This window comes from Pituophis catenifer, unplaced genomic scaffold (assembly GCF_029215685.1).
Source record: "Pituophis catenifer annectens isolate HBS135680 unplaced genomic scaffold, rPitCat1.0.hap2 SCAF_7, whole genome shotgun sequence".
In the NCBI taxonomy this organism is placed as follows: domain Eukaryota; kingdom Metazoa; phylum Chordata; class Lepidosauria; order Squamata; family Colubridae; genus Pituophis; species Pituophis catenifer.
Genome location: NW_027256887.1, coordinates 25,663,934 through 25,678,100, shown reverse-complemented (window position 1 = coordinate 25,678,100; position 14,167 = coordinate 25,663,934). Strand labels below are relative to the sequence as shown.

Sequence of the window (14,167 nt, the reverse complement as noted above, 5' to 3'; positions counted from 1 at the left end):
ACCTTATACAGAAGGATAAGTTCTCATGGAGTGTCAGAATTGCTGCAGTAATTTGTTAAGCACTAAGTTCCTCGCTTTTGCAAATTAATCATACACATTCAAAGAACCAAGATTTTTAAAAATTTTAATTGTAAATTATTATTAAATGTGAGCTATCAAAATTATGAAAAGGAATTGCATTACACACATAACGATGTATCTCTTACCATTCTTTAATGTATACAGTGTCAATGTACAGAAAGCAAATTCAAGGGGCTTTCTTAAGATTGTCATGCAGGTTTGTGTAAATAGGCCTATGTTAGTTCTATGAAATCCAAGCAGTTTACAGTATACAATGGGAGGAATATTTAATTTAAAAACGTATCAGAATGCTGCATTAGTAAAATATGAGCAACTAGGTTTATGGCCCACATTTGTGCCATGCTGTATAGATGAGTTGTTACTTCAAGTGCACAGAAAGTACACTTGCCTAAATAAAACATTTTGTGGAAGTTACCATGCTAGGCATAGGATGTGAATGTATCACAATGATCTAATATTGATGCTCATCATAATTGGTAGACATAATAAAAATATTCCTTCCATCTATATACATGTACTTCTCTAACATGATTAGTGATGGACAGGTTTTAGAGCTTTCTTTTTATTGTGTTGTCCTACTGTCTCTATTCAATAATAAATTCTAAAAAAGGGCATTTCTTTGGAGATGTCAAAATACACCTTTTGTTCTGTCAGTTTCTATAAACATTCAATCTCTTCAAACCTTTTCCCTTCTTCTCTCTTTCTTTCTTCCCTTCTTTTTCTTTCTTCCCAGGACGGGACACTAATGTATTAGTCTACATTAAAAGGAGGCTGGCAATGTGTGCGAGAAAACTGGGGAGAACCAGGGAAGCTGTGAAAATGATGAGAGATGTGAGTTTGGATTTGTGTTAATATTTGTCTTTTACGTAACTAGTCACAATCACAGAGAGGAATTTTCTTTTGCTATAGAACCAACCTATCTATCTACATAAAACAGTGCTGATATCTAGTGTGCTTAACCTGCTTTCTCTTTTTCTGGTTCTTTTCCTATCGTCCTCATATTTCTATACAGGGTGAAAGACTGAAAACATACTTGGATTTGTGCCCTTTCTTGTTTATTGCTCCTGTCTTGACTAATCCCCATTTCCTTCTGATCAGCTGGGAGGCAGAGAATAGATGGGGGTGAGGCCAGTCAGAGGTGGTATTTACCAGTTCTCCGAACTATTCAAAATTTTTGCTACCGGTTCTCCAAAAGTGGTCAGAACCTGCTGAATACCACCTCTGATGTAGACCAGTAATACGCAGAAAAAAGATTAGTTACAGTATTTTAGAAAATTTGGTATGTAGAAGGACATTTATGTGACCAATAGATGCTTATCAACTCAGCCCTGAGGCATATGTTGTTAGTTATGGGACAGCTTTGAGAATAATTTTAAGGAATCTTGCAGAGGCATAAAGTACCCAATTCTGTGCCTCTCTTTTTCTTGATTTTGCCAAAATCAAAAACAAGAAAATGCACTGTTGAAAACCAGTGATTTTGTTGTCCACTCGTACTCAGGTAGCTTCAGGCAGGCCATAAATTGCTCTTTAATGAATTAAAAAACACCCATTTCTTAGAATGAAAGAAATGTGAAGAATGCAAACTAATGAAATTAATTTACAATTTCAAAAGGGCTAAGAGAGATGCAAAATGTCACAAATTGTTCCGACTCCTGCACAGTTTTTCTGTTTTCAGGATGAGAAACAGCATACTTGAGTGATCCAAATGTTAGAGTGGCATCAAGAAGTCTAGTGTCAGCCATGTAAACTTCCTGGATTACTTATTGCAAATTATTCTTTCTCAACCCAACCTTTCTCACAGGGTCACTGTGGGAAACAAAATTGGATGGAGGAAATGCAGTAATATTATTGTGAGCTCCTAAATGAAAAGCAGGTTAAACAAATATAAATAGTATAAATTACAACTATTTTAACTGTTTTAAATGGAATGGGACAGCATGATAAATCTAAATAATAACATTAAAAATATAAAATTGAATATACCTATAATTAAAGATAAATTTTAACATGATCTTTGGGAGGGAAGCATACATTATTTAACTTTCATGGCCACTACTCCCATGGCCTTTGTTGCTTCCCTTGGTTATGTGGGTGGTGAATTCTTATTCCTACCTTTGCTTTTAATACTGTATGACAAAATGTATAGAATTCAGGGACATTCTATTCATTGTGTAGCTGGAATCTTATCTTTAAAAGCAATCCAATTTGCTTTACCTCAATTTGAAGAAACTAAGGTTGTCCCTTCCACTATCTAGCATGGGAAAAATATAAAAACATTTTGGTATCTTGGTTTTTTAATATAGGTAGTCCTTGCTTAAGGAATTGGAATCTCAGTTATTGAACAAAGCAGTTGTTAACTGCTTAACTCTTGGCACTCCTGACTGTGGTCATTAAGCAATCTCCCAGGTCATTAAGCAGAGGGAGCAAATGAATTGCTTAACGAAGGATTTCAGCTTCATGTGGAGCTGAAATCCTCCTGGCAGGCAGCCCTTTCCCACCCAAATGGTCCTGCAACCCACCAAAGGATTTCAGCTCCCCCTGCATGCACAGAGGGGCTTTGTGGGGCTGCAAGAACCAAGTTGAAATCTTCAGGATTTTAGCTCTGTTCTGCAACTTGCTAAAGGGTTTCCCCTCCTTTCTATGCATTCTTCCAGCCCCACAATCCCCTCGATCCATAACCATGGTGAGTGTGGGGTGACTTTTGTGATTGTCAAAAGTGCTTTAGAGATCATATGGCATCCTTTCCAAAGCTGTCATTAAATTAATCCAAACAGTCATTAAGTGATTGATTAGTTGTTAAGTGAGAACTACATGTAAAAAATAAAACATTGTAGGGAGGAATTATGTCAAATTTCTTAGAAATCAGGGCAAATTTTTTGAGCTATATGCTTTTAAAAGTGATTGCTTTTTTAAAAAACGGCTGTAGAATTTTTTGCTTTTTACAAAAATCACCCAAAAAAATATAGGAAAGCCAAATTGCATTTAAGAGATTAAATGTACCAAATTTGATAAAACTTAATGCACAGCTTTCAATGCCTGTTTAATTTCTCATTTAAAATGTACATAATTTGTTCGAGTGGAGAATGTAATGAAAGTTGCTGCAAAAAAATGCCCTAGAGTGATAAATATATATGTCACTCAAATTTCATTCAGAGGAATTGATCAGTTTTTGTGCAAAAGATAGATTGGAAAGAGGCAATAATCCTTTTTGTGAATTTATTACAGCCAACAGTTATGGAGGTTTCAAAGAAATACAAGAAATTAATATATTTGTGTTTTCTTTAAAAGAGAGCATTACTTAAACCAGGGGTTCCCAAGCTGTGGGCTGCAGCCTATTACCAGGCCATGGTCTAATTGCCACTGGGCCATGTGAGTGGCTGGCTGGTGAGCGTGTCTCTGCATGCATGCACAGCCCCACTCGCGCAAGCATCCCAATTGTTCACGGTCCCACTTGTGGAGTGTTGTCACAGGTGCTTGTGGTCCCATTTGCACTGGTCTCATTGTGGGCAAGGCCCCACTCATATGAGCCTCATCACAGGCACTTGTGCCCCGCTCACAAATGTTGTGGGTACTCGCACCTGCACCTGCACACACATGCACTTGTCCCTCCCACAAAATCATACCCTCTTTCCCCCTCCCCCCTCTCCAGGCCGCCAACCCAGAAAGGTTGGGGAACTCTGCCTTAAGCCATTTGAGTAGTAAATAAGATAACCATAGAATTGCTTCTGTGAATTGTTTCTGTGAATTGCTCCATAGAATAGAGCTTCCGTGAATGAAGGAAACTGAATGATTAAACAATATTTCTCCCTCCAAGTCTTTCCATCCTTGCAAAATTCTAAGATTGGGATAATTTATATAATTTGATCACAAGGATCCTTTTTTTAAAAAAAATCTCATAAATATTTGGGTCATATTTTCTGATATTGTTCAACTTGTCAAAGTTGTTTGTCCTCAATGAAATTTTAACATGTCAGAATGTTGTTATGTCCTAATAAATATACTGGATGAGCCGTTTATATAACGAGTTTGCATAACTGTGGAACATTACAGACTTTTTCATCATTAGGAAAATGAAACGGAACCTGAGATTCATTCCAGTCTTGCTGCTGGTATTAGGAATCTTACAATGAAGCTTTAATTAAAGGTTTCAGTCTATCCCTGTATGCAATTTCATTATCTCTATACCAATAATGTGTAGATAGATGTGCAGATGTGCAAACCTTCCAGGCAAAACTTCCTAGAATTATTGACAATTCTAGTTCACATACAGAGACATCCTTCCTCCCACCCCCCTTTGTTTTTTTTTAAATTGGACTTAGTATAAGGATCATATATGGGCCCTGTAAGATCAAATTATGTCAGGTTTTTAATGTCTTTGTTATTGGTATGCCTTAATTTACTCATATTGTCAAAAAAGAAATTTTTATATCAATTTATTTATTCTTAACTCTGATTGTGTTTCTATAAGTAGCCTTTTTCTATAGTATCCAAAAGCACTAGTTTATTATGGGCCGCTCTAGAGTGTTTTGTAAAGAAAATACTAATTTCACATAACTTGCTTTCAGATCTACATTCCAAACAATGATATAGATTGCCAAAGTGTGAACAATGATTCTCAAATACAACAGTATAGAAAACATAGTGAGAAACCTGGAAACAAACACCAAAGAAACCAAATGTTTATTAAAACCAGGAACTCTGTGTAAGCGGTGTAGGAAAAACAACCCCAATCAAATTACATGACAAAGCCTAAAAGAGATGCTGTTTTGGGATTGGGATGTCAAATTACATAGCAAACTAAATTGTATATTTCCTTATGGTTTAAAACAAAGGTACCATAAATAATTGATTATTCTGTCATTCTTACATTCTTCGGCACCTGTGGCCCGAGCGCTCTGCAAGCGAAAATGGAGCTCAAGGGGACTTGCAAGCTCCGTTTTCAGCTGCAACAGCTTCCTGCAACCCTCTGCCAGTGAAAACAGAGCTTGGGGGGCCTTGCAAGTTCCATTTTTGGTCGCGAAGGCTTCTGCAGCCATCTGCCAGTGAAAATGGAGCTCAGGGAGCCACACGAGCTCCATTTTTGCTTGCAACGGCCTCCTGCAACCCTCTGCCAACAAAAACAGCGCTTAGAGGGCCTTGCGAGTTCTGTTTTTGGCCGCAAAGGCCTCCTGAAGCCCTCTGCCAGCGAAAATGGAGCTCGGAGTACCTCGCGAGCTCCGTTTTCGGCCATGATGGCCTCCTGCAGCCCTCTGCCAGTGAAAATGGCAAAGGGCTCCATTTTTGCTGGCAGAGGGCTGCAGGAAGCCATCACAGCCGAAAATGGAGCTTGCGCGGGGCCCTCCTGAGCTCTGTTTATACTGGCAGAGGCACCAGGGCCGGACTTTTGCTGTTTCCAGGACAGCCCTGCAGGCCAGATTTAAGCACCCCATGGGCCGGAATCGACCTTTAACTTTGAAACCAATGTCATATAAGGCTACCATGTAGTTCAGTTCAATTATTTCAAAATTCTCCTGACAGGCAGCCATTTCCCATTGAAATGTTCTTGCAGCCCACAGAAAGATTTCAGCTCTCCTCCATAAAAGGTAAAGGTTCCCCTCGCACATATGTGCTAGTCATTCCCAACTCTAGGGGACGGTGCTCATCTCCGTTTCCAAGCCAAAGAGCCAGCGCTGTCCGAAGACATCTCCGTGGTCATGTGGCTGGCATGACTAAACGCCAAAGATGCCCGGAATGCTGTTGCTTTCCCACCAAAGATGGTCTCTATTTTTCTACTTACATTTTTTACGTGCTTTCAAACTGCTAGGTTGGCAGAAGCTCTCCTCCATACATGAAGAGAAATTCTATGTAGACCTGTAGGAACAGAATTAAAACCTTGAATCCCATGTTTAAAAAAAAAAAAGACAAATTTAGTAGCTTAGTATGTGAAGCACATTGGTATTCTTTTTTATTTTAAGACTTAAGGGATGGTTGTTTTACAATCCAAAATCACTTTAATCTGATAAGCAAGGCACTTTAAAAAGGGATTTTTTTTCTGATAAAATAGTTGGTTTGCAAGTCTTAGCGTCTAGACAATGTACTTTTCTTCTTATCCTTTTCATGTCTTGTTTAAAATAAGGAACAAAAAGATTCATAAAATGAAACAAATATATATTTTAATTTGCAATGAATTCTTTGTTTTATTTTCTATCTCAGAGTTAATCTACATGAAGTAAGGGAAGAGCTTTCAGTTAGATTATTTGCAACCTACCATTTATGTTGTATATTTTAAATTTTGATTCTAGTTTTTTACTCAGAGTAGATCATTGTGGCTTTCTATTTCTGCAATAAAAATGGACTTCAATTAATCACTCTCTCTGCCTTCTCACCGTCACCCCAAGCATCAAGATTTTTACATGCATAGAAGTTACTTTAAAAATTATAATGGTTTTGTGCTCTTATCAAATACAACCTATATATACCACCGTTCTTCAAAATTGGACTAAATTTATACATTCTCTTTTTGGACCATGGGTGTCCAACCTTGGCAACTTTATGATTTGTGAACTTCAAATTGCAGAATTTCCCAGCCACATGCACCCTTGTTCTAGACCAAACTCTTAAGAGGATTTTTAACCAACAGGTGAAATGTTGAGTTTTTGCAGTTCTTCTGTTTAGTAAAGTGTAGTTTTTCCAGTCCAGTTTTGGTTGTTCTTTCTCACTGTGTTGTGATACAAGTATCTCAAACCTGACAGGACATTTATTTTCATTTTAAAACATTTTCTGTAACAAGTAGAGCAATATTTAAATAAATTTTGAAGCTGACCTCAATGTCTTAACTCAATCCTGGAAAGTTAATAATGATAAAAATCGAATATTTCAGTGTAGATGTATTGACCCAGAATAAGGAGGATTAGGCATATTTCATCTAGTCAGTCTTTTTCTAGATACAAATGGCTCCGGAGAATGTAATTTAATGTGCTAGTAAAATTAAAATACTCTTTTCCGATCTTTATAAGTAAAATTAGGAACACAAGAGCTGTTGCTGCATGATTAGACAAATGAACGTTAGTAAGGTGATCATGATTATATATCCCTAGAACAAATCTCCATGTGTCTTGAATGGGATCAATTTAATTTAGCATATTCTTGCTGCATTTTGATAATTACAATTTTTTAAGATAGCTTAGTTATATTTTGCTATTGTTACTCATCCATATAATTATAGTTTGTTGGTATTTGCAAAATCTTTTAACGTCAGTTGTTTTATGAATGTATTTCTTCAGATGGACCTTAGATGCTATACTGCTATCCACTTCTTGATTTTTCCATCATGTCTTAATCCTTCACTCCTTCCTTTTTCTAATTTTTTAAATTGACTTCTGGAACCCACAAATAATGAGGAAATGTGGTAGTAGAATGTAACATTATGAAAAACAATTTTTGGATGTTTCATTAATTGTTTTAACTCTTTTATAGTTTTAAAATTGTAAGCCATCCAGAGTTACTTGGCTGGGATGGGCAGCTATAGAAATCAATCAATCAAATAAATAAAGAACACATTTTTAACCCTTTTCCTACGCTCCCTTTCAGGAAATGATATGAAAATGTCTTAATAAGGCATAAAAAATTGGGCTTAAAGAAAGTTTATCTTAAAGCTAACTACATCCTGCCAGCATTTCAGAATATCCAGATGATCCAAATCGGGTTCTTGGTATAATATATGGAAGCCTAATTAAGCCCCAACTCATCCATTTTCCATTCTCTTGGTTGCAAGATAGAAAACTGGTCTGTAAAATAAAAATGTTGTTCATCAGGTTAGACTCTTTGGTCCATCTAGCTTAGTATGGGCTTTACTAGAAAATTTCAATGCATCATTGTTTAATGCTGCTGTTCTTGGATTTATTAAACTAACCATATATGCCTAAGTATTGTTTTCATGTTCTAAGTTCAGAGAATGGCGGGATGATATTATTAAATGTGAACAGTCATTATAATTTTATTTTATATTTGCCATGTAAAATACCATGCAAATACTAAGCCTATTTCTTTCTTTCTTTCTTTCTTTCTTTCTTTCTTTCTTTCTTTCTTTCTTTCTTTCTTTCTTTCTTTCTTTCTTTATAGTTGATGAAGGAATTCCCTCTTCTTAGTATGTTCAACATCCACGAAAATTTGCTAGAAGCTTTGCTGGAGTTACAAGCATATGCAGATGTTCAAGCTGTTTTAGCAAAATATGATGGTAAGTGAAGTAGCTCTTTATATGTCCTGATATATATTGAATTTCTTTTTCTTTGTTTTTTCTTTAGCGGGATTTTCTTTAGCTGTTATAGTAAGTTGTAGCTTCCAAATAATTCCATTTAATTTATAATACCTAGTTTTTAAATGTTGTAATAGTGAAGGACAATTACTCCTTCCATTCATTGTTCTATTTTTTTCTTGGTGAACTTCAGAGTTTTACTAACTCTTCTATGAATTTGTGAGGTATAAATATTTTCTATCAGTGACTTTGTACCTTTTTGCTTTACAAAAAACCCTTTCTAATTCCATTAGAACCTAAGATGAAGTTATAGGACCGTGATGGTGAACCTGTGGCATGCATACGTGTAGCCATATCAGTGGGCACGTGAGCTCAGCTCTGGTGCGCATGTGCGCACCGGCCACCTGATTTTTGGGTCTTCTAGGCCACCAGAAGTAGGGAAACAGGCCCCATATGTCACCTCTATGTTTGCTGCCCCATGTTTTTTTACATTCTATAATTTGTAAAAATAATAAATAATTTGCATCATGAAAAGTACCTTCTGCATAATCTCTTTTTCTAAAGATTTCCTGGTCCATAAGTAGACTCCATAAGACTTTTTAGAAATTAAGTGCTGGAAGTGTTCTTATCACCTTGGGAAAAGGTTAGGATTAGGGAAAAGTCTGCAGGGATTGTCTGCAGGGCACTAGCAGGAATTGCATTTTGATAAATCTCCCCCATATGAACCAGGACCCTTTGAAAATAGACATTTTGCTAGAAAGTGCACAACTTGTACTCATAATTTCAGATATGTCCCACTAGAACAAAAAATGAGGAGGAGGACCCTGCCTAATTGCATTTTTCAGTTCTTTTCAGTTGTTCTTTTCAGTTGTCTTCAGACATCTATTTTGATTTACTATTGAAGACTTTTAACTCTCTTTGTTTTGAAGGACATTGCTTTTATAGCAAAAATATTCTAAGAAAAAAGAAGTTCTGGCTCTTTGGGTAGCAAAAGGGGGGAAAGATACATAACCTAATGGACTGTATTACATAGAATTCTAAAGTGACAATTGCTGAAGTACAAAACCTTAATTATGTTTTCTAGTAACAGTACATATCTGATTGTTGGCATTGCTTCCCTGTTGATCTTGACTTGTTGCCAGGTGCACCATATAAATTGGCTATGTAATCACATACGATTTGTTTATAAAGAGGGCACTTGCTTGTTCTTTGTAGCAAAATCAAAACAATAGACTAGAAGTGTCAGACAGATGTAGTAAACTCTGATTTTAAAATTTAATAAATTCATGCTGCCTATTTATTTCATGGGTTTGCAAGCCATTTTTATTCATAGACAGCTCTAAGAACATATATCCCAATTGTATAATAAAGATTACCACAACCTACAGTTGCAATATGAATAGTCAGTATGCTGCAAAACAACCTCCCATCATCACCATTTTCATCACAATGTCACTATCTCAATAAGCAAGAATTGGGAGTTGAAAGAAAACAGGTTAAAGAATAATTTAAAATGAGGGAACCAATCCAGTCAAAGACTAACAGCTCATTGACCTCTGAACCTACAGCTTCTCCATCTTGCAGGAAATAAGCCTAAATCTGTTCATTCCTATCCAGACCCTGACAATCCCAAGGCAATGGGACAGTGCTTTGACCATATATTCTGGTTGGTCTGAATGCAATGGGTATCATGATATTTGGCTCTGTGTTGATGAATCACTTACCACTGTTGCTTAAACTATGGAGCAGAGAAAGTTGAACACTTTTGGTACTTTTCGGACTTGACCGCTCCCAACTACCTCTCCCAACAACCTCTCCCATCACTACCAACTGAAACTGAAGGTCCCAGAGAATCTATAACATTATGCTTCCTTTTCCAGTCCTAGAGACAGTTCAAAATGATTTTATAATTGATGTGATAAAAGGCAACTGAGAGGTTAAAGAGGATGAAGAATCTTGCCATGTATCATCTATTAGAACAATTTGTGTGTTCTTGGTAAGATACTTGGTAAGAAACTCTAGCCCCTCCAACCCTAACTCTAGCCCCTCCTCAATACTCTGCTATAAAAGGAAGATTCAAGACAGATTGATGGTTCTCCTAGCTATTTGAAAACCATCAAGCAATGTTTTCTTAGAGGGCCTTAAGAGTGCTCTTTTCAAGGCCAAGAACATTAACTCTTCTCTTAAGGATGCATTTGCTATCATTCTAATCCAGTAACCTTTCATCAGCCTGGAGGTTTTTACCAGCCAGTTAGTGCAGGTATCTAACCACACTGCACTGATAGTATTACCAAAGATCACATTCATTTCTTCAGGATGAATGGATTCAATTTCCCAGATAGCTTCACAAGGTGAAGTATTTTCATATCAACTGAATCTGACTAGCTAATGTCCAACTCTGAATGGATCTAAGCTGTTTTATCATTCAGTTATACTGCAAATCCTTTACAGTGGTCCAGCAAATATTCTGCCATCCAACTTTTCCTAAAAGATTTGAGCATACTTCAGAAAAGGCTGCTAATCAGCAATCTCTGGACAGAATAAAAGCAAACAAAAAAAAATCAGATCTTACCATGATTGGACAGATCCACTTTTTGTTTTCCACCAGCATTTCTCTCCGCATTTTTTTTGCCACTTCAATTCTCAGAGTTCTTTGGTAAATCAATTCTGCAAGTGTATCAACAAACCAAGGAAGGCTGCTCAGGTGCAATTCTGTCCAAAGCAATGGTTGCCAATATATTCAGTTAATTAACCAAGAACTCTGGAAATGCCCAGCAAAATCTCAGAAGAAATTTCTTGGAAGCCAGAAGATCCAGTAGGTGCTTGTGCACATCAATCAAATACTTCCTTCCATTTGCAGAGAGGTGGTAAGCTGTTTTAATGGTGATGAACATGAAAATTAGCTAAGATGTATACAGCGGTATCTTGGTATTCAATTGCTTTGAAACTCATCTAATTTGGTACTCAACACATTTTGAGATGAAAACTTTGTTTTCATTGGTATTCATTGAGTACCAAACAAACTCATTGTTTGTTTGGTACTCAATGGCCAAACTAGAACTTGTTGGTGTCAGTTGCCTTGTAACTCATTACATTACTCCTGATGGAAAAAAAATTGTTTGGTACTCGTTGTTGATTCCTTATCACACCTCTTGGAACCAATTAAGGATGAATACTGAGATACCACACTACTTTATATATATTGTGGCCCTTATTTTTCATTACCTATACAATACTGAGCTTCCAATCATGATTAATAATATTATTAGTGTTGAACAGTCTTGGATGAATAGAAATCCCATATTCTAAGCCAGAAATTCCAGTCTTTTCCATGTGCATGATACAGCTTTTGCACTCCAATCATCAATATCATCCCTGTAAAAGTTTCCCAAATTCGCAAAAAGCTTTCTTGATGAAACTTAACAAGCAGAAATAATATAATACAACAGCAACATTTCTATCTGTATGTGTCTACATTTTATTATAGTTAAAATAATATAAAACATTTAAAATATTACGTCTATCAGGTTAGGCAACCTCTTGATGGCAGCAAAAAGGTATTGAAACCTCAATTTTGCTTATTTTTTATAGATCATATGAATTTTTTGCAGTCCAGATGTTATTATAAGAGTTGTATAAGGTGAATATAAAGCCACAATTTCAGATATTGCTTCTGGTATCTGATATAATATTCCAACTGCAAAGAATTCAAGTTTAGCATTTTGTTTACTATGTTGGCCAGCCAGAAAAGAAAATCAGAAGCAACATGTAAGGACAAGAATACCCTAATTTTATTTTTTCCCCAGCAGCTAGTGTCCAGAAATTTACAAATCAGTTACTTCTGATCTCTGATTCAAAGAAGAACAGTTTTTTCCTCACTCCATTTGCAAAGTGAGTCATTGAGCCTTTCCTTGACAACCATCTATACATTATACAAAAATATGCAGGTTTCAGCAATCTGGTGTCCCCAATTAAAATTATTACAATGCATAAATTTATATAAAGTCTGGTTTGCACATAGAATAAATTAGAAATTAAAGTTTGATGTATATTTTTGAATATCAATGGATCAATTTTTTTTTTCATGATCCCAATGGAGTTTTGAAAACGTAAAACCTGACTGGGTATTTGCTTGTTTACTTAATGAGACAAAGCTGAGGGTGACCATTAGGTTAACCACATACTAAATGGAGAGGTTGAACTGTAGTTCAGACACTGTTCTATTAAAATCTCAGTGGGATGCCATAGAGTAGACTGTTTTGTGTAATGTTTGATAGTGTTTGCTATGGTATTTGAATTCTGAACCTGGAAACTACTTGCTTCTCTCTGTTTGCTTCTTTATTTTTGTCTTTTGTGGTTATTATATTTGCCTGACTTTTAGGAGTTTAATAATGGCCATTTATCTTGTCTATTTGCTGTGAATATGAAAAGAGCAGATTATCAATTGGTTAAATAAATAATAAGGGCAACCGCAGTGAAGCTACAGCAGTTTGAATGCACAAATTAGATGGTTTGATTCAAGGACCAAACCATCTAAATACCGATGGTTTGAGATTGATTAAGCATATTCTATTTTGGTAAACAGAAAAGAGGTCAATTGACTGACTTCTGCTTGCTTCTCTGGTTGTTTTTCGCTTTTGTCTCTGGAGATATTTGCACATGCCCCACAGATACCAACAAGCTTTAAAGTACATTACTTCTCTTAAATTCCAAAGAACCTTAAGAATAGTTGACTAATGGAGACTATATTTAAACCACAATCATGCTAAATACATTTGTTTTTCTGTGAATTTATATATAGTCTCATAAGACAGAGAAGATTGTGCATCTTAGTTTAAAGAAGTCATAGATGAAGGAATCTGAGCCCTTATCCATCTAACCAATACATGGATTGTTACTTCAAGTTATTCTTCCAACTTGGCTCACTTCCAGTGTCTGAGTCATCCCTGGAAAGAAGCACTAAGGATAGAGAAACCAAATAATGGAAACCTTAGCTTTATGTATCAGTGTACACTGTTGATATTTCAAGTAGGCTACAGTACTTTATAAATGGATCTTTTAAGCCAGCAGTTGATATGGTTGCCCACACTCTAGCCTCTAATTTCATATGGTCTGTCTCTAGCCTCAAGGTAGCATTAGAACTACATTTTGGGGCTTGAAGGACTGATCTTAGGAATTTGGACTGGACAAGTTCTAATGGTGCAAAATTAGAAAAGGGACCCAGCTGGGCACCATAGAAAAGTTGTGCTATTGGCTTAACTTTAAATAATTTGAATGCTGCAGGAATGTAATGGTCACCTCTTTTCCTGAGGAATTTAAACATAGTAGATGAAATCCTTTAAAAGCAACAAAGTCACCATAGGGATTCTCAGTATTGTCAGAATGTAGGACTACACCAAGATTTTTAAACCAGAAAACCTGCTCAAATTTATTTCCATCTATCCTCCAAGAGTGATTTTTGGGCCTTTAAGCAAATGCCATGATTTTGATTTTCTGATAGTTCACGATAGGTTTTCCCATTTCATCAAATTAACTTCTACTATTGATAGCTGTCTATGTCTTCTTCTTTATCCTTTCATTTTCTTTAGTTGCCCACTTGTAATGATTCATCCTCAGTTCAGACATAGAAGAATCATATATTCTTATTTTTATTTTCTTTCCAACAGATATAAGTTTACCAAAATCAGCAACAATATGCTACACAGCTGCCCTTCTCAAAGCTAGAGCTGTCTCTGACAAGTAAGTCTGGAAGAATTCCTGCCTGCTCAAATTTTACTCTGTTAAACATGGCAAAACATTTTTCATAGTTGAAGGTTATTCATCCTGGCAGTAAAGCATTAGGCCTGCCATAAG

The 14,167-nt window shown here is 36.1% G+C and overlaps 1 protein-coding gene across 3 annotated transcripts in view; it reads left to right on the top strand.

The window, feature by feature from the left end:
- Nucleotides 1-14,167, top strand: part of ST7 (suppression of tumorigenicity 7) — a 145,574-nt gene that overhangs the window by 115,694 nt on the left and 15,713 nt on the right. For all 3 annotated transcript variants that reach the window (XM_070947646.1, XM_070947647.1, XM_070947649.1), the window contains exons 8-10: nucleotides 815-912; nucleotides 8,182-8,296; nucleotides 13,981-14,053. In XM_070947646.1, the coding sequence (XP_070803747.1) occupies nucleotides 815-912; nucleotides 8,182-8,296; nucleotides 13,981-14,053 (286 nt within the window). The remainder of the gene's footprint in view (nucleotides 1-814; nucleotides 913-8,181; nucleotides 8,297-13,980; nucleotides 14,054-14,167) is intronic.